Source organism: Anolis carolinensis, chromosome 4 (assembly GCF_035594765.1).
Source record: "Anolis carolinensis isolate JA03-04 chromosome 4, rAnoCar3.1.pri, whole genome shotgun sequence".
Taxonomy (NCBI): domain Eukaryota; kingdom Metazoa; phylum Chordata; class Lepidosauria; order Squamata; family Dactyloidae; genus Anolis; species Anolis carolinensis.
In genome coordinates, this window is record NC_085844.1 from 190,238,161 (window position 1) to 190,263,334 (window position 25,174).

The 25,174-nt window shown below is 39.1% G+C and overlaps 1 protein-coding gene across 1 annotated transcript; it reads right to left on the minus strand.

Moving 5' to 3' along the window:
- Nucleotides 1–105: 105 nt before the first annotated feature.
- On the minus strand, nucleotides 106–23,903 carry LOC100553180 (omega-hydroxyceramide transacylase). The gene is made up of 8 exons (XM_003220420.4): nucleotides 22,906–23,903; nucleotides 18,975–19,207; nucleotides 15,663–15,728; nucleotides 14,679–14,888; nucleotides 8,965–9,025; nucleotides 6,752–6,988; nucleotides 4,995–5,106; nucleotides 106–1,771 (listed from the first exon to the last, which is right to left on the minus strand). Exons 1-8 carry the CDS (start codon nucleotides 23,084–23,086, stop codon nucleotides 1,738–1,740), a joined length of 1,134 nt encoding a protein of 377 aa, XP_003220468.3. The 5' UTR covers nucleotides 23,087–23,903; the 3' UTR covers nucleotides 106–1,737.
- Nucleotides 23,904–25,174: the final 1,271 nt, after the last annotated feature.

Genomic DNA, 25,174 nt, shown 5'->3' on the forward strand with positions numbered 1-25,174 from the left:
GGACACATTATGCAAGATTGTAGATGTCCTTCACTTTAACTTTGGAGTCAAGAGAAACCATTATTAAGATATGTATTCCTGATAATGGAGAGGACAGAGTTTCACTAACAATTTGAAATCTGACTGTTTATTTATCGTGTCAGAAGCAAATTGAGAATACAGCTGTAATGTGTTAAAAAAACCACAAACAAAATTTAAAACTTGGCATTATGCTAAATTTCCTTTGACCACAAGCTGCCCATTTCAATTGCTTCTGGAGTCACTGTGAGAAGATCCGCCATTGTTCATGTGGTAGGGCCCAGACTGCATAGTAGCAAGTGGCCTGTGGTTTGCTTTTCTCCACACTTGCATGTCATTGACTCCACTTTATGGCCCCATTTCTTAAGATTGGATCTGCAACTCGTGGTCGCAGAGCACAGTCTGTTCAGCGCCTTCCAAGTCATCCAGTCTTCTGTGTGCCCAGGAGGGAGTGTCTCATCCGGTATCAACCACTGATTGAGGTTGGCAAAACCAGGAGTTACATCAGAATCTATCATTAAAAAAATCTACAAATAGGGCAAAGTTTTTGGGTAGAAACATAGGCCCAGTTTCAAATTGGAGCATCTTGAAAAAATATTTACAAGCACACTGTTTGATCAATTTAAATGAAATGTGAAAAGCTGCTCCCACAAGTGGGTTCAGCCTGCTTTCCCAAATCCAAATCCAATGTGGCTCGCTCCAAAGTAAACTGCACAGGATTGTATCCCGATATAAAATTTAAGACACAAATGTATCTATTAAATGTATATATGGTATATTTTATAAGATATTAACGTAATAGCCTTCAAAATACACATGTGCTAGCAGAGTAAACCTCATGGATAGAATTGTCAGTGGAACATCCTGGCAAAAGATCTTCTATTATTTGCTGAGGAATTGCTGAGGAAGGGATACTTATCACTTCATTACCATTCTGTATAAAAGAGGAGAAAATCAGACTTTGACAACTCTCCAAGTATTGAACAAGAAATAGTTTAAAGGTTTAACTGACATTTCCTATACATAAAACATGTATTGTGACTTCATAGGCTGAAATCCAATTGATGTCAAATGGAAGTATAACCTTCTTGCATTGTCTCCTCCCAGCTGTAGAGTTGTCCAGTTGCTACCTGCTCACTTGCTAAATTATCTGAACTGATCCATAGTCCAAAACTGCATCTGGTAAACAGGAGACCACAGATCTGCACCTTGAAAATAAATTGTCCAATCATGACAACAGTGACTTTGAATACCATTTGGTCTTTGAAGCAATGGCAGTATCATTAGACTTTGTATTCCCATGTACATGTTTGAAGCAGTTGACTGTAGAAACAAATACATATATTTCTGTTTGTCTTCATATTTACTTTTCAGATAATGAATTATTTAAAGCCAGTAATGAGGGTAGAAATTGCTCTTGACTCTTGACTTTGAGGCCATTTGTGGCCACACAGTTGTGATGTTAGACACAATTTATGGACTTTAATAATTTGGGGAGAAGAAAAGAGGAAACCTGACAATAGAATTTTGACAAGCAATGCATCTTTCATTCATAAAGATAGAATGGCTGAATGCTCTTTGCAGGAGTTTCAGTTCCTTCGATTCTTTATTTTTTTTAAGGTTTTAGATTAAAACCATATTGATTTCTTAACAGTTTGCCCTGGTTGCATTAGACGAAGAATCCTTTTGGGGGGCTTCTGAATTGTCTTCCAAACCAGATTATCTCTTCCAAAACTTCCACAGATGTTCTAGTCTTTAGGGGGGGAAAGACAGAAAATATACATTATAGGCTCGGAACAACTGTAAAACATAACATTTTGCAATCTTTTGAGTCTAGACAAAGACACATATCCCATCTCATCTATAAAAAAGCTTATTTAAGATCACACTTTTGTCTATGATTTAAGGCAGCAGAGTCACCAGAAGCAGAAGCACTTTGGCACAGGAATTTAAAGATGACCCCATCTATACTGCCATATAATTTGAGGCTTATTATATGGTAGTGTAGATGGGGACACCTTCTCTATGACTTCATCCAGCCTGTACCTTGGTGACTGGCCTCCCCAAAGCTGCATGAATAGCTCTAATGTCCTATACACCATCCACTATGCTAAATAATAATAATAATAATAATAATAATAATAATAATAATAATAACTTTATTCTTGTATCCCACCACCATCTCCCCGAAGGGGTGGCTTACACAGGGACAATCCCAACACAACAACATAGCTTTACATAAAAACAGTTATTAAAAAAAGTAGTTTAACACAATACAGCAATAAAATATGCACATTACATAATAATTTCTTAAAAACTTAGCATCAGTAATGCAAGCCAGATTTGCTTTTTCATCCAGGATTAACTCCTGGATGGCAGTTGTTTTGCCATTAATGGATCTGGTATTTAACAGCAGGACCTTAAGTCCAGGGGGTCTGTCATGTAGGCTATCTCGTGCACTTCTCCCTGGACTTACAGACTCGATCGTGTCCTCTCCTTCCCCACACAACCCCAATAGTGTCCCCCCGGCCCTGGACCCCCCCCCCCAAGACATAGACAGGGGCAGGGTCCAAAGAGGCTAGTCAACTCCTTGGCCCTGATGGGCTGAGGAGTGTACTACTGAGTAAGGAAGCTGATAGGGAAAATTCCTGTGCTAGTTGAAAAAAGAGATTATTTTGCATGTTTGGGGGTGAACTATTCGAGGATGATGTCAATAGTATGGGAAGCTCTAATTTCCAATCTAGTTTCATTATATCATTTCCAAAGAATACTAGCATTACTAGATAAAAGGCTGATGCAATACCTAAGGGAGTGTGGTAATGATCGAGTCATAACCATGTGAGGGTTATTGCAAAGGGGTTGCATCAGCCAGCGTCCTTTACTGATGACCTATCAGCAGGTGGATATATAAGGAGGATGAAATGTTCCATCTTTCTCTCTCCTGTGTGACTTGGTCGTGAGTATCTGCCTGTGTTGTAAATGAATATCTGAGAATCTGATTGTTTGCAAGTACAGTAGAGTCTCACTTATCCAACATAAACGGGCCGGCAGAACATTGGATAAGCGAATACGTTGGATAACAAGGAGAGATTAAGGAGAAGCCTATTAAACACCAAATTAGGTTATGATTTTAAAAATTCAGCACCAAAACATCATGTTATACAACAAATTTGACAGAAAAAGTAGTTCAATATGCAGTAATGCTATGTAGTAATTACTGTATTTACGAATTTAGCATCAAAATATCACGATGTATTGAAAACATTGACTACAAAAATGTGTTGGATAATCCAGAACGTTGGATAAGCAAATGTTGGTTAAGTGAGACTCTACTGTACAAAGAAAGTGGATCTGATTGTTTGCAAGTACAAAGAAAGTGGATATCCTGTTTGTACATTTTTATATATTGCAACTGTTAGGATCGCATCTTCAACTATGAACCTGCACAAACTTTAAGATCTGCCGGGGAGGCCCTTCTCTCATTCCCGCCGGGAGCAAGGAAGAGGGCCTTCTTGGCGGTGGGCCCCCGACTTTGGAGAGAAATTAGATTAGACCCCACCTTGTCCACTTTCCAGAAAGACCTGAAAACTTGGCAATTTTGATTGATGAGTTACAATTTGACTTGGCCCTTCTACCTCTACCTTAATATCTAACTCTGCACTTTATTACCAGCCCCTTGTACCACTTCACATATCAACATCCCAGGACAGTTCTCTGATAAGAAACATGCTTTTATACAGATCTTTTTACATTCAGTTTTTGTCATCACTAATTTTTTTAAAAAGATGAAGAAGATGGGATAAATGGTCATATGAAAGCCCTCTATCTGAAGGCCTTGAGAGTTGCTGCAAGTAAAAATACTGTATGCATATGCAAGACTAAAAAGGCATATACAACAGTGGCATGGCAAAGCAAACGAGATCTACCTTGGAGGACCTAGGTATTCCTGGAGAGATGTTCTCATGCCTCTAACTCGTGTGAAAGTGGAGGGTCTACAGTACATAGTTTTGTATTTTTTTTTTAAAAAAAAAACCCTCAGAACTACATCATATTATTTTGAGAAGTGTGCAATCCAAAGGATAAAAGTACTGTAAAACCCAGAACCTCAATCAGTGGCTGGCGCCAGAAGAGACACACAGAAGACTGGGTGACTTGGAATACACTGAACAGACTGCACTCTGGCACCATGAGATGCAGAGCCAACCTTAAGAAATGGAGCTACAAAGTGGAGTCCACAACATGTGAGTGTGGAGAATAGCAAACCACAGACCACCTACTATAATGCAGTCTGAGCCCTGCCACATGCACAATGGAGGACCTTCTTATAGCAACACCAGAGGCACTCCAAGTAGCCAGTGACTGGTCAAAGGACATTTAGTAAAATGCCAAGTTTTTTAAACTTTGTGTTTTCAAATACATTACAACTTGTACCCTTGGTTCACTTCTGACATGACAAAATAAATCCATAAGTATACTGAGAATGTACAGGTTAACTCGGTGAGTGCATATTAAAAAACTTAGCTTCCATACTTAAATGTTTTACAGCTTCCTTACTTAGTCTCTATCTACTGTTAGCTTTTTCATACATCAAGAATCTAATTCAGTTTAAGGAAATGTCCTATGTAGACCTATGGTGTTCTTAAACAGTGAGCAGCACCTATTTTCTTTCTGCACCAGGCCAGCATGATGTAGTGGTCTGGGTGCTGGTAGACCAGGATTCAAATCCCTTCATGGCCTGGAAACCCACTGGATAATTTTGGGCAAGTCAACTTCAAAGGAAAACGGGCAAAACACCTCTGAACAAATTTTGCACAGTATAAGTTCTCCTTAGGGTTGGCATAAGTCAGAAATGACTTGAAGGCACACAACAACAACTAGCTATTCATTTCTCATCAATACAAAATACCATACTGCTTTTAACTGATAGGTGATGCCATGAGAGACTGCATCAAAGAATCTCAAACATGATGTTTTACCTTTTATAGAAAGACCATGCAACTCGTGTTGGACTTGTCAAATGATGCAGCATGAATCCAGCTACTGAGCTTAACAATCCAGACTTTTTCTGCAAGTTCAGCACAGCAGAAGCTACAAGCAGAATCCAGAGTGGGAGGGTGAGAGGGTGGGAAAATAATAATAATAACTAATAATTTCTTGTGGGCAATAGAATCGCATCTCAACCCCACCCAAAAATAATCATCACAAAATATTTCTCTAGCTACAACTTTGAAAACATCTGAGAAGTCCAAGTGCCAACTTCTCATATTCTCAGTTGGGTCTGGTAGCTCTAAAACCAGTAATTTTCAATTTACAGTTGATCTTACAGCCACATATTATTACTACTCTACAGAATTCAACATCTCTGAAAACTCTGTCCTAGCTCTACCCATTACTGGGGATGCATGTCGCCACTTGAACTATCATGGTTCAATGCTATGGAATCATGGAAGCTGCCCTTTTACAATGACTTTAGAGTTCTCTGCCAAGGAATGTTGGTGCCTCACCAAATTAGAAATCCCATGATTCCATAGCATTGAGCCATGGCAATTAAAATGTGTCAAACCACATTAAATCTACACTGCAGATGCACTCTTGAGTTTGTTCTTGGTCCATTCAACTTCTTTCCATAGCAAGTACTTCTTTCCATAGCAAGTACTTCTTTCCAAGGCAATTGTGAAGCTACAATTACAAAGCTATGTATTTCCTGACCAGTAACAAAAAAATAAATAAATGCACACTTTCTGAGCCTTTTCTTTGTCAATCACAGACCCCAGAAATTAACTTCCTAAAAGTAACTATTTTTTGTTATTGTTTTTTGTTATTGTTACAATGCTTGAGAAGTACACAATCTACTCATATAAATTGTTACAGCAGGAGAAAATGTAAATTTGTTGCATTATTTGTTGTTCTACTCATTATTTTATTTAACTTTGTGCTACTTTTCTAAGAGGAAAAATGTAAACATGATGAGGAGATAAAACTTGAAACATTTTTGTCAAAATCTTTTTAGTGGCTTTTTAGAACCCATGCCTCTGTATGCATTTTCCATGAATGCAGTTTCTTGCAGTTTTCAAACACCTGAAACTATATATTCAGAGGTCTTAACATTGCCTTCCTCTAAGACTGAGAGAGAATGTCTTGAAAAATGTAAGACAGCTCTTATAAAAAAATAAAATTACTTCCTTCTGCAGTTTTCTAGAGGTGTAGCCTGTTATTCTATTGCACTAACAATAGTTTTCTGGCACATTTAATATGGATTAAATAAACTTTCAGAGACACTTTAGCAGATTCATGTTGTAGAATTCACTCTGCATTTTGCCATTGTCCTAATGCAGCTTGCATCTCTGATTACTCACAAAGAATGAAAACAGCCAGTGAGTGCTCCAGCTCTAGTCTCTCCAATGAATGCTATCTAAAAAATATGGGTGGGTTGGAATAAAGTCTAAATATTTACAAATTGGCAGATTTTCAAATCTTCTGAAAATCCTACTGGAGAAGCTAATCTGTACTGTGAAGAATGCAGATCAGGAGTCCCTAAAAACTCAGCAGAAATGTCTTCTGCAAGCTGAGCCTTCTCATCCATGGAAGTCAGATGCTCACAACCCACTGTATTCATGGTTATCTTTCTGGAAGGTTTCCTCGTTGATAACCACAGCACATTTTCTCAGACAGGCATTCCAGAAAAAGTGATTCATGAAAATTAAATGGACAGCATGATACTTGAACTCCTTACCTTTTCGACAGCGTTGGGGTAGGTGTTGCAATACTCTGGTGAAAATTCTGTGTAGCCTGCTGATTACAGAATGCCTTAAGAAGTTTTTTAAAGATGTCCCATTGGCTGCGTTGAGGACTCCCATTCCTGGTTTTTGGCAGGAAGTCCTATCCCCATCATGGAACAAATCATTTTTGCTGAACACACCTACAAATTCAAATGTCACTGTCTTGGCAAGACAACCATGGTCAAAAATATCTGTAAAGAAAAATAAAAAAAATATTCATAAACAATAGCATAAGATGAATCTTTTATGCACAGAAAAGGACACAAGCTTCTGTAGACAGGTACTTCCCACAAGCCTTGTTCCATGAAATTTGGTGGTCATGTTCATCCCATAGAACAAACAGTATAAACAGCAATGGATAAAATCCAACATTGCCTCAGTGGTTTGCAGGGCCGTAGCCCTCCCTTTCGGGAGGGGTTTTGAAAATTTCGGGGGGGGGGGGGGGTTGAACCCCTAGCACATACCCCTCCCCGCTACAAACCTGTCAATATCTGCTTGAGGTAGTGCCTGGAGGGACTCTTAATGTTTTGCATCTCATAGACTTAGCATGGGGATTTGGTTAACCAGTTAAAATTCATGAGTAAACGAGATTTTTTTTATAACTTGAAAAATTTCGGGGGGGGGGGGGGTTGAACCCCTAAAAAAAGAAAACCTTCCCTACAGGCCTGGTGGTTCGCAACCTGTGGGTCTCCAGGTGTTTTGGCCTACAACTCCCAGAAATCCCAGACAGTTTACCAGCTGTTAGGATTTCTGGTAGTTGAAGGCCAAAGCATCTGGGGACCCACAGGTTGAGAACCATTGGAAGTGGACAACAGGAACAGTTAAAAGTGACAAAAAGAAGCCATACATTTATGACATTTGCTAACATGCATAAACGCTTGTCAACCTACTGCAAATCACACAAAGTTCTACATGGTTTCAGTGCGTCAGATTCTGAATTAACTTCGCCAATCTTTTCAGAGACCAAAGGAAGAGAGGATGGTGGAAGCTGGAATCTGATCATATTCTGAACCTAAAAACTGACAATGCTCTATCTAACTCAGAACTGAAGCATATTAAATTATTGGATTTGAACTCACTCATAGAGGTGCTGTAACAGAAGCCAAGTCACTTGCAAGAGGCATTTGAGTGGCTTTTTAAGTGACATGACACCTCCAATAACTCCAGTGCGGGTCTGTAAACCAGGGGTCCCCAAACTATGGCCCGGGGGCCACATGCGGCCCCTCGAAGCCATGTATTTAGCCCCCACAGCACCGGCTCCCTCCTCCTCCGCCAAGGAAGGCGGCTCCTCCCTCACCCGGTGTGCGCCTTCCAAAGCTTTGCTTGTTTATAATGGTATTTTAATTATTATTTAATTAATAATTAATCATTAAGGGGTGCTTTGCTAGTGCTTTTGGTGCACAAAGGCAGAAGGGGGTTGGACTAAATGGTCCAAGGGGTCTCTTCCAACCCTCTTTATTATTATTATTATTATTATTATTATTATTATTATTATTATTATTATTAACAACATTGAGGCTGGGTGGCCATCTGTTAGGGGTGCTTTAGTTGTGCTTTTGGTGCACAAAGGAAGAAGGGGGTCGGATTAAATGGCCCAAAGGGTCTCTTCCAACCCTCTTTATTATTTTATTATGATTATGATTAACATTGAGACTGTATTTGTTCCCATTTTGTTTTTTTATTCAAAATAAGATATGTACAGTGTACATAGGATAGTTTTTTTTAAAAAAAAACTATAGTCCGGTCCTCCAACAGTCTGAGGAACCATGAACTGCCCCCCTGTTTAAAAAGTTTGGGGAGCTCTGCTGTAAACAAACCACTTCTAACATGTGAAAAACAATAAATCTGAGTTTTTCCAGCTCATTGTCAATAGGATATGTGCATTTTAGAGCTTTACGAAGAGATATCAGAGCTTAGGGGTGTTATTTTTTGGACAACTTCACTAATCCCCCAGTTCCCATAGTCACCGGAGATGTAATTTAAGAAAAGTAAGCTTTCTAATCTCTTTCTGTATAATGTAAAGCAGTGTTGTTCAAATTGCTGGTCCATGGACCAAGGCCAGTCCACAAACCTCTACGGTATGTGTGGGTCTTTGATGAATTTCCCGGAAAGAAACAATTGTAGTAAAGAATAACACTTTCTTCCTTATGGTTCAGGTAACACTTACTGTTTCTGTGCAAGAAGAAAATGGCATCTCGATACCCTTGTGAATAAAATTCATTCAAAACCTGTGGAAAGACCCACATGTCATAATAACAAGCAAACAGTATTTATGAGTATGGCTGTGTTAATTACAAAGTTAAGCATTTCAACTTTTAAAAATGTATCCTGGCAAGTTTTGTATGTTTGCCAGGATTGGAAAGAGAAGTATTTAATACTAAGGGCAGAGTTCCAAATCTTATTTTTCATGTGAAGACTAAACAAAATGTAGTTTTTAAACAAAATGTAGTTTTTAGCTGCCATGACTCTGGAGACATGTTTGGCATTACTAGTTGGCAATGTCTACCGAAATTTCACAAGCTAGTGAAGCAACTGAGTAAGATGCCAATAATTTAAAGGTAAGGGTTTAGTATTCTGCAGAACTTGTTGCCTTCCCACTATTTTCAAAGCCCATGCCCTCAGATGAAAGCTGAGAAATATATGTACGTTCCATTTATTCAGTGATTCATCTGTAGTTAAAACTGGCAGTTAAATTGGTATCAAAACAACTATTGAATAAATCACACAAACTAAGAAAAATATTGAATAAATTATACAGCTTGTAGAAACCTTACAAGATAATTGCATTTTTAATTACAGGTCTTGATTTCATTACCCTTTCTCTCTTTTAATATTCATAGACTTTGAGTGATATCAACAGGCAAATTAAATAAGTTTTAGTATGATACTCCTTGCTGCCATCTTGAAATAAAATGTTTAAAAGATGTGTGTTGAACTGTCCTTCCAGCATGGCCAGTGTAGAATGGGTCCCAAACCTATCAGAAATGTTATGATAATGTTATCATTATTATGTTATGAATAATGCTATGAACACAAACTACACCTTGTACGAGAGTGGAAGAAAAGGAGGGGCCAAACTAGGTGCGACATTCTATGGTTAGAATGTCCTATTGTTTGTGTTCTACAGTACTGGCTGCTTTTAAGGTTAGAAGCACAGTGATGGTCAACAACTTGGCGAGTTGCTTTAAAAAGGCAAAGTTATAATATTATCCTCATATCTAGCTATCCATCCTTGAGATGATTTGCATGATGAACTATAGCAGGGGTCCCCAAACTAAGGCCCAGGGGCCACATGCGGCCCATCGAAGCCATTTATCCGGCCCCAGCAGTGGCGGTGGCTCCCTCCTCTTCCACCGAGGAAGGCACGTGCGGCGCGAGGGAAGAGGGAAAGGCGCACAGCTTTCCGACCTCCTCCCTCACCTGGTGCGCGCCTTCCAAAGCTTTGCTTGTTTATAATGGTATTTTAAGTATTATTTAATTAATAATTAATTATTAAGGGGTGCTTTGCCAGTGTTTTTGGTGCACAAAGGCAGAAGGGGGTTGGATTAAATGGCCCAAGGGGTCTCTTCCAACCTTCTTTATTATTATTATTATTATTATTATTATTATTATTATTATTATCATCATCATCATCATCATCATCATCATTATTGACACAAAGACACAGTATAACACAGCAAACAAGATATGTATGCTGGATTTTCTATTATAAAATCACAAGTTGAACACTTCCCAAGGGTTTAGGACTGTGTGATGTATTATTATTATTATTATTATTATTATTATTATTATTATTATTATTATTATGACACAGCAAACAAGATAGATATGCTGGATTTCATATCACAAAATCACAAGTCGAACATTCCCAAGTGTCTAGGACTGTGTGATGTATTTTCGGATGATGCGCGCAGATCCCAGCAGGGTGGCCTTTTGCAGCTGGCAGATCGTAATTTTGTCAATGTCTATTGTTTCCAAATGCCAGCTGAGATCTTTTGGCATGGCACCCAATGTGCCCATCACCACCGGGACCACCTGCACTGGTTTCTGCCAGAGTCTTTGAAGTTCAATCTTGAGGTCCTGGTAGCGGCTGAGTTTTTCCTGTTGTTTTTCGTCAATGCGACTGTCACCTGGGATGGCGACATCAATGATCCAAACCTTTTTCTTTTCCACAACTGTGATGTCTGGTGTGTTGTGTTCCAGAACTTTGTCAGTCTGGATTCGGAAGTCCCACAGTATCTTTGCGTGCTCATTTTCCAATACTTTTGCAGGTTTGTGATCCCACCAGTTCTTTGCTGCTGGGAGGTGGTACTTGAGGCATAAGTTCCAATGAATCATTTGGGCCACATAGTTGTGCCTCTGTTTGTAGTCTGTCTGTGCAATTTTCTTACAGCAGCTGAGGATATGATCAATGGTTTCGTCGGTTTCCTTGCACAGTCTGCATTTTGGGTCATCAGCTGATTTTTCGATCTTGGCCTTAATTGCATTTGTTCTGATGGCTTGCTCCTGGGCTGCAAGGATCAGGCCTTCTGTCTCCTTCTTCAGGGTCCCATTCGTGAGCCAGAGCCAGGTCTTCTCCTTATCAGCTTTTCCTTCAATTTTGTCAAGGAACTTTCCATGCAATGTTTTGTTGTGCCAGCTGTCAGCTCTAGTTTGTAGTGTGGCTTTCTTGTACTGGTTTTTTGTCTGCTGTGCTTTGAGGAGTTTCTGATTTTTGACTTCAATCAAAGCAGGTTCTTCACTTTGCTTTACATATTCTGCCAGGGCATGTTCTTCTTTGACTGCTTGTTTTACTTGTAAGAGTCCTCTGCCCCCTGATCTTCTAGGCAGATACAGCCGGTCAACATCACTGCGAGGGTGCAGTGAATGATGAATGGTCATGAGTTTTCTTGTTTTTCTGTCCAAATTGTCCAGTTCCATCTGTGTCCAGTTTATGATGCCAGCAGTATATCTTATGACAGGTATGGCCCAGGTGTTTATGGCCTTGATGGTGTTGCCTCCATTGAGCTTGCTTTTGAGAATTTTTCTGACCCTTTGTGTGTATTCTTTGCTGACCACAGTTTTCACATGTTCATGCTTGATGTTGTCAGCTGTAATATGCCCAGATATTTATAGGCCTCTGGCTGGTGACACTTTATTGTTTGGCCATTAGGCATATTTATGCCCTCACTTTCAATGATTTTTCCCTTCTTCAATGCCACTGTCGAACATTTGTCCAAGCCAAACTCCATGCTGATATCAGTGCTAAAAATTCGGACAGTGTTAGTCAGAGACTGGATTTCAGTTTCCGTTTTTCCATACAGCTTCAGGTCATCCATGTACATCAGATGCGAAATTTTGTGAGAATTCTAGATGTTTGATAGCCGAGATTTGTTTTTTGTAAGATTGTTGACAGAGGGATCATGGCACTAATGAAAAGCAGAGGGGACAATGAGTCTCCCTGGAAAATTCCTCTCCTGATGTTGACAAGTCCATAGCTTTCATTTCCAACAAACAGTTCAGTTTTCCAGTGCTCCATCATGTTTTCAATGAAAGTGCCAATGTTTTTACTAATCCCGATGGCGTCCAAGCACTTGATGATCCAGCTGTGTGGGAGTGAGTCAAAGGCCTTTTTGTAGTCAATCCACGTCATGTGAAGATTAGCTTTTCGGCTTTTACAGTTCTCCAGAATCATTTTGTCAATCAATAACTGGTCTTTTGTGCCCCTGCTTTTCCGTTTGTTGCCTTTCTGTTCATCTGGCAAGATGTTTTTTTCTTCAAGATAGTCTTGAATACTGTCAGCTATGATGCCAGTCAGTAGTTTAAACATAGTGGGCAGACATGTTATTGGCCTGTAGTTTCCTGGTGCTGCTCCTTTTGCTGGATCCTTTTGTATCAGGTAAGTTCTTCCAGTTGTTAGCCATTCACTGATACTTCCTTTCTGCAGCATCTCATTGAATTGTTGGGCCATTTTTCCATGTAAACTAATCAGATGTTTGAGCCAAAATCCATGAAGTTGATCACTACCAGGCGATGTCTAGTTCTTGACTTTTTGCACTCGTTTGCTGATCATTTCAGTTGTTATTTCCATCTGTTCCATTTTGTTCTGTGAGAATTTTCCTTCAAACTCCTTTATCCACCCAGCGTTTTTGTTGTTTATTATTAATTATTAATTATTATTTATTATTATTTGATGATGATGATGATTATTATTATTATTATTATTAACAACATTGAGGCTAGGTGGCCATCTGTCAGGGGTGCTTTGCTTGTGCTTTTGGTGCACAAAGGTAGAAGGGGGTTGGACTAAATGGCCCAACTGGTTTCTTCCAACCCTCTTTAATATTTTTAATATTATTATGATTAACATTGAGGCTGTATTTGTTCCCGTTTTTGTTTATGTTTTACTTAAAAAAAAAGAGATGTGCAGTGTGCATAGGAATTTGTTCATAGTTTTTTTTTTTTATCAACTATAGTCCGGCCCTCCAACTGTCTGAGGGACCGTGATCTGGTCCCCTGTTTAAAAAGTTTAGGGACCCCTGAACTACAATCACAATGGATACATATGCCTCTAAGTAGTCATCATGATCCCAGAGCAGCCTGTAGTCTCAGCAAGAGGAGGAGACTTCACCACAAAATGTCCAGGTGAGACACTTCCATCCATTCCATTTGGATTATGAGCCTGTCATGATCATAACGAGCTGCCTTTATGTATACGTATTATTTGCTGGGGAATACAATCACATGTGTAGGTTTGAGTATATGAAGTTACTGTGTTCATGTCCTTCTTGTGGCTTCCCTTAAGCATCTGGTTGGCCTCTGGACAGGCCTCGGGTCTGACCCAGCATAGCTCTTCTTATGTTCTTATAAGGCAGAGCTCTAAGAGAGATACTTAATACTTTCCATTAGCGCCCATTGCTTGATCTGCGTCATTCCTCCTCCCAAAGCTGCTAGTAATTCCATAGCTAACTTAACAGCAGCCGAAAGCAAGATAGGAAAGAGAGTTATAGCTCAATAGCAGAGCAAAGGCTTTGTACACATAAGGTCCATTCTTGGTAATTTTAGATACATTTGGGAAAGGCTCTAGCCTGAATGTCTGGAAAGCCATTACAGAGCAAGATGGAGCAAGGGGCTGATTCAGCACAGGGCAGTTTTATATGTTTCTGAGGTGCAACTGCAATGTGTCCAGAGGTCATTTTTTTCCTGGGAGCCACAAGGACTGTCAAACTGACTGAAAACAAACATATAAACAAAAACTGAAGAGTACAGAGGTCCACTTCTAATTTTGAAACATGGGTTTTTGAAATGTCAAAGGGTGAAGGTTGCAAGAAATGAAACCAGTCACATTTTGTTTCCTAACCAACCTCTTCCCTTTTAAAATCAATGTATTCCTCTGCAAACCCTAGCAAATACCACTGTGCTGTTTCAGAAAGAAAGATCCAGTACAACCAGCTGCTGGATTGGAAGAATTATGGTCACAAGGCAAGGAGACATAATTATAAACATCTCATTGAATGTTATATGTGTTTATAGTGAACATCAAAAATATTTGGCTTTAGCAAGATCAGTCTGGCAATTTTGACTCATACTATTCAGTTGCACATATTGTGCAAAATAAACACTTTACTCCACCAAATCCTTGCTGGCCTTCTGGCTGCTCCCTTTCATACTTTCACCCATGTTTATGCAGCCTTCATTAATTTCTCTCACTCTGAGTCTATTAAAAATTAAGAAAGGAAAGGGGAAGTGACTCATCAAGCAACAATTTAGTCATTAGCTGTACTAATTCAGGATCTTAAGAACCATACTTTAGAAAATTAATTTTCCTAAAGCTCTACCCAAACCAATCTTTTTGGCCCAACATCTGATAAATGCAGTAATCATATGACTGGAAGAACTTACCCGGTAGCTGGGTGGGAAGAGAGCATAGCCAATCCTGCACAAGTTCTCTATGGAGACCTGAATGCTGCCATGCACAATATGCAAACTGTAGAAAATGGCTGGGCAGTCTCGAGGACAGATATCAATCTCTCCTGTAAATGGAGACACTGTAATGGCAGTCTCCAGGTCAGAACGAGGTTGTAAGTTAGTAAAGCCACCATCAACATAACGCTGTAGGAAAGCAACAAGAATATTTCAATATATTTCAAGATAATAAATGAAACAGAGATGAAGCAGAACTATTCAAAGAGCAAAATATTTGAATACTAGTATTATTACATTTTGTTCTGTTCCAAATTATTATTTTATTCTGTTCCAAATTTATCTTTTAGGCATTTATTTTGTTTTATAGCTAGCCAGTCTCATGGCTGTAGATATGGCCAGCCCTGCATATCCATGGATTCTGCATCCATGGACTCAATCATCCATTGCTTGATTTTTCTAAAAAATTCAAAAAGCAATCCTTCATTTTGCCACTTTATATAAGGGTTGCCATTTTACTAAACCATTATATGAAATGGGATGCGAGCATCCATGGGTTTTGGTATCCATAGGGAAAGGGTTCCTGGAACCAGACCCCAGCAAATGACATGGATCTACTGTATGCTGGAGAATAGAGATACATGTTTCTCTCTCCACATGACTGTCTATAAAAATGTATATTTTGATACTGAATTCTCAATGATACTGATCCAATTGTGTATGCTTTCATTGCAAAGAGGAGAACAGATTTCCCTGCACTTAGGAAAGAATAGGAAATTACACAACCATTCAATTACCATGTAACTAAAACACCTCTGCTTTACTTGTCTCTTAGCCTAACAAGACAAAGTGCAACTAAGGTACATTCTGCTGTGATGACTGATTGTCTGGTGAACATCTGAGAATGATCTTAAAAAACAGAACAACCAAACTCTTCTTGGTCATTTGCTCATGCAAACTCACCACACCTCGGAAGGAGGGAGGGATGAATCCAGCATAAATTGGGACAAAGCAACTGCAAATCATTGCCTGTGGGAAAAGAAGGAAAATGTAGAGGAGAGGCAACAAGAATGTTTCATAGAAGCACTGATATGTCATGTGGTCAGAAGATGTGATTATGCCATATTATTGATGGAGAGTAACAATTTCCAAGGGGTTGTCAGGCTAGTTTTGTGACACTATAGAAATGGATAAATTAATACCAAGAGCTTTCTTGGATTATATTGCACTTCATTAAATGCATGACAGGTCACTTTGAGTTGAGAGTGTCAATACAGAAAGTGAGATTAGGGGAAAATTAAATCCAGAAAGTATTGGGAGTGGCAATTCTAGTATTAACACAAGGCATTCAACATAATAAGGTAAAGGTTTCCCCTGACATTAAGTCCAGTCATGTCTGAATCTGGGGGTTGGTGCTCATCTCCATTTCTAAGACGAAGAGCCGCCATTGTCTGTAGACACCTCCAAGGTCATGTGGCCGGCATGACTGCATGGAGCGCCGTTACCTTCCAGCTGGAGCGGTACCTATTGATCTACTCACATTGGCATGTTTTCAAACTGCTAGGTTGGCAGAAGCTGGAGCTAACAGCGGGCGCTCACTCCGCTCCCGGGATTTGAACCTAGGACCTTTCAGTCTGGTAGTTCAGCAGCTCAGTGCTTTAACACACTTCGCCACCGGGGTCCCTTGCATTCAACATACATAAGAGCAAACAGGCAATTTCTTATGGAAAATACATAATAACATCACAAATACGTAAAGGTAAAGGTTTTCCCTTGACATTAAATCTAATGGGTTTTCCCTTGACATTAAATCTAATCTAATTTGCTGGCCACACTATTATTATTATTATTATTATTATTATTATTATTATTATTATTATTATTATTATTATTATTAAACAGTTGACAAAACAGAAAAACATATACACATCTCAATGGCTGTGCAAAAAGGAAATGAAGTGAGGACAGGGAAGGGATAAAACAATAATGGGGAAGGGGTTGGGGTGGGGAGAAAGACATTGACTCTAATCAGATAGAAAGATTTGAGTATAAATGTCCTGAAGTGAGGAAACAAAGCAGCATAAGGTACAATTGCCCTACGCCCAACCAGAAACGAGGAGATAACAACAACAACACAAAAAGGGAAGAAAAGAAAAGAAAACCAAATTTTGCTGGCCACACTTGATGCATACAAATGTATTGATTCAGATTAGAACTTTATAATACAACCTTGCTATCGATTAGAGTCCTGCTGAACTCAACTGAATTTCTCAGCCAGCCCAGTAGCAGTTATTCCCCAATTTTGTAAGATACAATGAAAGAGACAAATTATGGTTTTTGTTGAAACTATGCAGTAAAAACAAATCCTGATAATAAACCTTTGCATCATTTTCTTTCATGCATGCATATTTCAAAGCACCATAGCCTCTCTTTGTCTCTCCTTTATTACTTTACAATTTACTGCCTCTCGTGCTCATCCCCTCCTACAGTTAATTCCTTTACTGTACTGCCAACATTTGGATGCTCAACAGACAAATACATTCTTATTGAGGTTGTCCATTGTCAACAAGGTTACTATAATTTGGATTGGAACTGTAGTTGTAAATGGATGGCACACAACCTCAGCTCAGCTCCCCACATGTAATTTATAGGCCTGCCTTTCGAATTATATGTGTGAGAACACCCACAAGACACAGAAACTGTCACGTAGGATGCATGGACAGTGGGGGGAGGCTGAGTGTGCCTGCCTGACAGATGGTGGAGCAGACAAAAGTACATATCCAGCCAAGACACATATAGGAAAGGCTAAGGATGATATGTATATCCCTAGCAGTGAAAAAGAACAAGACACACTGCTGAGTTCCAATTAATTAGGAAGCTGCAATCTGTCACCAGATAAAGGAATCTTAACACATGGTGGCCTATATCCGGTTGATTAGTCTCCACTATAGTACACCCACTGAATCCAATTGTGAGTAAAATGTGAATAAATCTCATTGTTTCAATTATTCTATCAAGTTGAGACAAACAATAGGATTTAGATCATATAACACATTTAGGCAATAACACCACCACCAACAACAACAACAACCTCTGCCTTGTGACAGGATGTTGATCTTACCAGCAACGGTTATGTGAATAGCTTGTGTTAATAATAACTACCAGTACTTTCTGCACATAATTTCACTCTTACTTTACCAGCTATTATCTTCTCCCCCAGACATGTGATGTATACTGTAACTCCAGATAGTGCTTTATCCAGCCCTCTGATTAGATGAGTTATAGTCTCTGAAATTATATGCTACTGTGTTTCCCCGAAAATAAGACAGTGTCTTATATTAATTTTTGCTCCCAAAGATGCTCTAGGTCTTATTTTCAGGGGATGTCTTATTTTTCCATGAAGAAGAATTCACATTTATTGTTGAACAAAAAATGAACATTTATTATATACTATACAGTAGTTGTCATACTAAACCAGCATAACCAGATAAACTGTGAATCCTATCAAGAATTTCTTATTACTACCATTATTTCCATGTACAACACTTTATGGTACGTACATTTACCGATCCTGCATGCTCTGGTGTTCTGTTCGGCGGGCATGCTTCCAAACAAAAACTTTGCTAGGTCTTACTTTTGGGGGAGGCCTTATATTTAGCAATTCAGCAAAACCTCTACTAGGTCTTATTTTCTGGGGATGTCTTATTTTAGGGGAAACAGGGTATTACAAATGTGCTATTCACAAAGCACTCTGCTCTATTTTGATTTAAAATATTAATTTGATCAATTTCATTGTTTTAATGATTGCATATTTAAGATGGCAATCCTAAAGTGGAGAAAGTAAAGGAATAAATGATCCACTATTTCCAAAGCCCAGACGGCTTTATAGGTTATGGCACCAGATCCTGTCTGATCTTGGGAGTTAAGCAGGATCAGTCGTGGTTGGTATTCGAATGGGAAACTGCTAATGAATATCAGGTGCTGTTGGCTATATATCAGAGGAAGGAACTGGAAAACCGTCTCTCAGTATTCCTTGCTTTAGTAAACCCTATGAAATTAATGGGGTCATTTCATAAATCAATGGGTGACGTAAAGTCGTATATACAACCTTTGTTGTACTCTTTATTATTGTGGATGGTTATTTCCTTGATGGTTATTTGTGAAGTTATATCACCAGGAGTAATATTATGTAGCTAAAACTGCACTTTACTTTAGTTTTTACATAAGTGGTTTGGAAATAGAAACATAAACAAAAAGAGGGGGAAATGTTGTTACCTGAATAAGCTCCTCCTTGGAATTGTACTCTGAAACCACAACATTCTTCCCATCCATTAAACGTGTGAGAGAAATATAAAGCCTCCCTGTAGCCATCCGGTGTGAGTTCTCTGGCAGAATTTGGTGCAGCCTTCTTTGCAGGATCCGAAGAATGCTGCAACCAGGGGCAAAAGGACCAAGAATGGTTCTCCGGGCATCTCTTGCAGCTCCATATAAGCACTTTTTAACATCATCTGTCCAAGAGAGTGGGAAAAGATCAAGCCATAAGGACATGCAAATCAGGATTGTTAGAACTAAGGTAAAGGTAAAGGTTTTCCCCTGACATTAAGCCTAGTTGTGTCTGGCTCTGGGGGTTGGTGTTCGTCTCCATTTCTAAGCTGAAGAGGCGGCATTGTCCTTAGACACCTCCTAGGTCATGTGGCCAGCATGACTGCATATGAAATTATAGATCCATACGCTAATAAGGATTTTTAATTTATCAAGAAAAAAATGAACTAGGATGGTCTAAGATTATCCTAGAGTTATGTGGGTGGGGAAAAGTTATCAAACAATAAATGAAAAACAGCCATAAGACCACACACAAAAGGTAGTTACTCTGGAGTACTTTGAAATGTCGCTCTTTGTCAAGGGAAATTCTTCACATTTTTCTGAGACTTCCTAAATTGCTACTCCAGACTCTCCCGCATGGCTTATCCAATTGCATCATGACTAACATACTGGTGGCTAAGAAAATGTATTTGGCTTTTGTGTAATAGTAAATGATCAATCATGGGTGAAGAGCCAAATCAAAAGCGTAATATTGCAACAAATTGAAGTGAAATGCATATTTGGCCACTAAACCCAAATAGAACGGAATATACTCTTGCCTGAATTGGTGCCCTCCATATATGCTAGCCTGCAACTCACTGCACCCCCCTCGTGATTTATCCTGACTGTGGGATGCTGGAAATTGCAATCCAATGTATTAGGAGAATATCAGGTTGGCAGAGGCCAGTAAAGTATATGGCCAGAATGGCCATACAGACATTTCTCGTATTCTGGCAGGAAATTAAGAGTCTTGTAAATCTGAAGGCAATCGCTTGATTTATCCAGAGAATATTGCTTTCCATTTGGCAGTGATAAGGTCTTGGGTGCTATTTATTTCATGTATCGCCATCACTCTAATTTATTTCTATAAGTGGGCAGAAATTGTTTCAGTTTCAGCATTGGATCCAAACAACAATTGGATCCAGCTTTTATACATAAACAATCATAAATCTTTTAGCATTAGCGATCTCCATACTGGGGTAAACATCATTTTTTAGATATTTAGTCTGGCAACCCCACCCTACTTTTGAGAAAGGAGACATAAAGTTAAATATATCATATGCTTATGCAAATGATTAATGTTGACAATATCAAATGAATTGCCACACAGAAACTCATGCATTACTTTGATAGGTTGAAGACTAAGGTAACCCAAGGAGCCTGGTCTAGAAAAAAGGGACAGGCAGACAAGTTGGCAAGCAGACAGATTAGATAGGTCAGAAATATCACAGTGTCCTGAAGATACTGGACCTTTTGGAATTAGGGCTAATATAGATGTTTGAGTTGAAGTAAGGGAAAGTGCAGAGCCAGTGCAAATAAGGTCGTGATTTTGCTAAACATGAATTACTGAAATGTGCCCAGAGAAAGGCAAATTCTGACTGCTTGATCGTTACAAGTATAAACTATGGAAACATTGAACTCCTTGTGGCTTGGAGCCCACATTAGCAAGAGGCCCTTGAACTCCTAAATCATAACAAAATATCAGTCAAATGGGACAACTAACTCTGGTACAGAATGTACAGATAGTTTCTCATTATAAGCTCACCCATGTTGACATGGAGATCCCAAGCATTATTTATGGCATTGAATGTTTGCCATCCTTTTCTGGAAACTGCCCTGAGTCCCCTTGGGGAGATAGGGCGGGTTACAAATGCAGTTGTTGTTGTTGTTGTTGTTGTTGTTATTCAAAGATGAATCTCATAAATTCCAAGGGACTTATTGGGAAGCAAATGTGCTAAATATGCAACTAAAGAGATACATAACTAAAACTGCTGATATACATATTATTCCTTTTTTTTAAAAAACCCTCAGCTTTCCAATTATCAACACCATTAGGACAGGAACCTTTGAAATAGTTATGTTACTTGGGGCAAGAAAAACAGCAGAGATGATTTTAGCTAAAGTTTTCATCACATATTCTGATTTATTCACACTTTTAAGGGAAAGGTTCAAATCATGCTTTTTTGTTTCTTTTTTTAATTTCCATAAGAATATACTTTTAAGGTAATGGAAAAAGATAAAATAGCAGCATTATGCCTTTTGAAAGGACCAATTCCTGATATGTATTCTTAGTGACCTGTAATGTTTTCCTTTTTCTTCCTCTCATGACACACTCTGATGCTATTTTTATATGGATGTTTTTAACAAGCCCAGTGAGGAAAGGCTTGCTCTTTTTGCTCCCACTCAAACACATGAAGGATTTTGCTATTAATTTTAATGGGATCAGGAGGACAGGCTTCTCTGTCAGGTGCATGCCGTCTACTGAACTGAACAATGTAAGGCATTCCCAAACAAACCCAGCTGCAGAAACTGGCAGGACCGTCACAGCTCTTCCAGTTCCCAGAGATCTGTTGGACTGTGGTGGGAGAACACCAGTGTAAACCAGGAGTGGGAAAGCTGTAAGTCCACTCTGAAACTGACAGGGGCAGGGGCTGAACACACACTATGGCTGCTGTGCCCTACTGAAAGCTGACAATGAAAATACAATGGGCTTTGGTATCTGCTGAGGTTTTGGTTCCAGGAACCTCCAGGGATACCAAAATCCACGAATGCTTAAATTTCATTATATACATTGATATATATAAATGGTATCCCTTATATAAAATCGAGCTTTGCTTTCGGGATTTTTCTTTGGATGGGAGAGGGGAATATTTTCACATCATGCATAATTGAATCCATGGATACAGAATCAATTGATGCAGAGGGCCAACTGTGACCAGAGATCCATTTTAGGTGCCCCCAATGCTATACACATCTTTAAACTAACATATATGAGTAACATGTGTCTTGTTTAAAAGAACACTAGTGTTTGTAAGCAGCCGAATCGTCAGTGAAACTAAGCACAAATTGGTTATAGGCATTACAACTGCATCAATTTCAGTGACAGCAAGGGTTGTGGCAGGGATCATAAAAATGGGCAGAGAGCCATATGAGGTCTGCATATCGAATTTGTTTTAAATCAACAGATATAAAGTGTGGGTCAGTATGTACCCAAACAGTTTCCTATCAGTAATGCATGAAATCAGTTTCATTGTAATCCATGCAGTTAAACTGATGTGCTCCAGAGATTTAATTTACACAGTCATATTCTATCTATTGTTTTCTTCCCATTACACTTGGATAATATATGACTACTCTAAAACAGGAGACCAATATCATAAAGTTAGCACAAAAAGGTGTTACTGGGTCAAATTCATGGCCAAAAATTATGAGGTAAATTTCATTATGCTTTGTGATCACAAGACTTTTCTTGTGTAGGCATCAAGAAAATTGAATTATTTTCCCCTCGTGGAAGAAATTCTGTTGGAAACATGTACAGATATCCATTGATCTAACAAATCATTGCACTGCCAGCAACTTTTCATATTTAAATAGTGATTAATTGACATTTTGATAATGTTTTTGATGTTAGTTGGAAACAAAACTACTATTACCATCTCATATAAAAGTGAGCTCTCAACATTACCTTTCTGTGCAAAATTGAGAGAAGAATGAAACTCTGAGGACTGGATTTGTGAAAGCAACATCACTGCAACAAACACCCCCTCCATTAAATTTCAAAATGCATTCTCTGTTAATAGATAATATAAGGGCATCAAGAATAATCCAAATCTAGATCGCTTACCGATACTGAGTCCACACACCACAGCTGCAGCTATGATCGATCCAGATGATGCTCCATATACCTTTGGTGCAGATCTCAAAATTTCTGGTGCTTGTTCCAACAAACCCTGGATTACACCTATTTCATAAATGGCAAGAAAACCACCACCTGAAAAAGAAAGAGAAAACGGAGTACCAGACATACTTAAATCCACTTCAACCAGCCTCAGCAGAATGATGGCAGAGTTGTCAGTCTCTTCTTAGGTAAGTTTTCCATTCCGTTTAAATGTCAGCAATTCAGTTGGACTGGAAGATGCTCAACATTTTCACTACTATTGCTCACAAAAATGCACTTTTTAAGCTCCATGTGTTTTAGATCAGAGCTACCACTGCTTCTCTGGCTGAAAACAATGTTCTTGTCCCACTAAAGTAGCTCTAGAGACTTCAAGCAATGCCTTTCTTTCTTTTTCAGCTGGAATGAGGCTCTGCTTTTAGATAATAAATCTCCAAATAGATACAATATACAGTCGGGAGACTGATGTTTGTATCATGGAGCTAATGCTTGCCTGCTATTGCATTTTCTTTGCAATTTTTTCATGATGTTTTTTCTTCCCAGGTCTTCTTCATGAGTATTTTTCTAAATTGGATTTTCTTCTTAGAAACAGCTCAGCGGCACTGAATGAGGAGAGAGATCTGTGCAAGGAACACAGGAGCTGTTGCCCAATGGATTACACAGAAGGCAGGGCTATGTTATATCACAAAACATGATGAATTAGTTCAGTCTTGGGGCTGTTCCTAGCGAATGTCTCCTAAGACAAGTCACGGTTGCTTTTCCCACCAGTAGAGCTACAGTGGGATTTTTACATGATCTGGAATTTACAGCGTATAAATTAGTCTTTCTGCAATCTCCTCCTCCCTATATTATAAGCTTCCCATTCATAGGCAGGCTTGTCTTTAACATTTTAAAGAAATAGTGTCTTCAACAGAGAACTAATCAAGTGTACAAACTTTTAAAAAGCATTTTATCAAAACTCTACAAGTATACTGACTTTTCTATTATGGTTGTTGTTCATAAAGTCTGCAATGTGTGCTCTATGATGGAAAGACTTTGAAAATATTTGGAAGCTCTAGCTAGTGCAAAATGTACCATGTTATGTGTGACTGAGGCCCCTTCCACACAGCTGAATAAAATCCCACATTATCTGGTCTGAACTGGGATATATGGCAGTGTGGACTCAGATAACCCAGTTCAAAGCAGATATTGTAGAATTTTCTGTCTTGATATTCTGAGTTATATGGCTGTGTAGAAGGGAATTTTAGAGAATGTATAGCAACAGTCTGGCCCGTAGCTAGGATTTTGATTCGGGGGGGGGGGGGGGGGCTGAGTCTGAGTGAGAGAGGATCTACCCTAGCAAACCTTTTGTATCGTTATCCCAATACCCCCATGCATATGGGATATATTGAGCATGGTGATCAGATCATGATATGAATAAACATAACAGTTTAAATAATAAATATAAGGCCTTCTCACAGACTACCTTGAGAATTTCGGGGGGGGGGCGGAACCCCTCAACCCCCCCCCCCTCCGGGCTACATGCCTGGCAACAGTCATGAATTAATGCCTCAGATTATCATTTATTTCTATATTCAATTCATGGTATTGGTATTGACCAGATTTCCCAGCATTATAGCAATATATGCTAATGCTATTCATTATTTTTCTCCTGGGGATGCATTTGGGAGAAATGCATAATTTGTTTTGAGTAAAATAAAAGTGTTAATTTTTGAATCCCCCAGGGAACAATTTTCTATTACTTTTTCTGGTGGATTGGGTGGGAGGATAGGCACCACAGACCTGATAAGGTGGACCAAGACTAAGCTTTACTTGCCTATTTTTATCTCTTTCAGTTAAAACTATTAATACACACCAATGCAAGACCTTATAGATTAGAATGTAAAACCTGTACTTCCATCATCCAATGCAAGACAATATACATCCTAAGCTAAGATCGTCCTTTGTAAAGTGGAGGGCAGCGGGGGAAATCGTGAGGCAGCATAGAGAACAGTCTGATTGTGTTCCCTACTGTCAGGGCCCGTGCCATGCCTTCCCACAACTGTCCTGCTGTCCACTTTGGCTCCTCTGCCTTTTTTGTATGAGGAGTCAGGTGTATACTCAACTCCTCTGGGCTCCATTTCTCTCTACTGCCGGCACGCAGCCAGCACAGCATCCCACAGAATCCCACCAAAAGTGGCCCTGTATCATGGATGGACTCTGTGGGACTTCTCTAGGC

Bases quoted from the DNA above. Each gene is read 5' to 3' on its own strand.
- LOC100553180 (XM_003220420.4), bottom strand. From the start codon at position 23,086: ATGTCTGGTACTCCGTTTTCTCTTTCTTTTTCAGGTGGTGGTTTTCTT. The intron at 19,208-22,905 runs GTAAGCGATCTA...TCTCTTGGACAG, and splicing joins GGTGTGTGGACTCAGTATCG to ATGATGTTAAAAAGTGCTTA. The intron at 15,729-18,974 runs GTAACAACATTT...CTTTTCCCACAG, and splicing joins CCAAGGAGGAGCTTATTCAG to GCAATGATTTGCAGTTGCTT.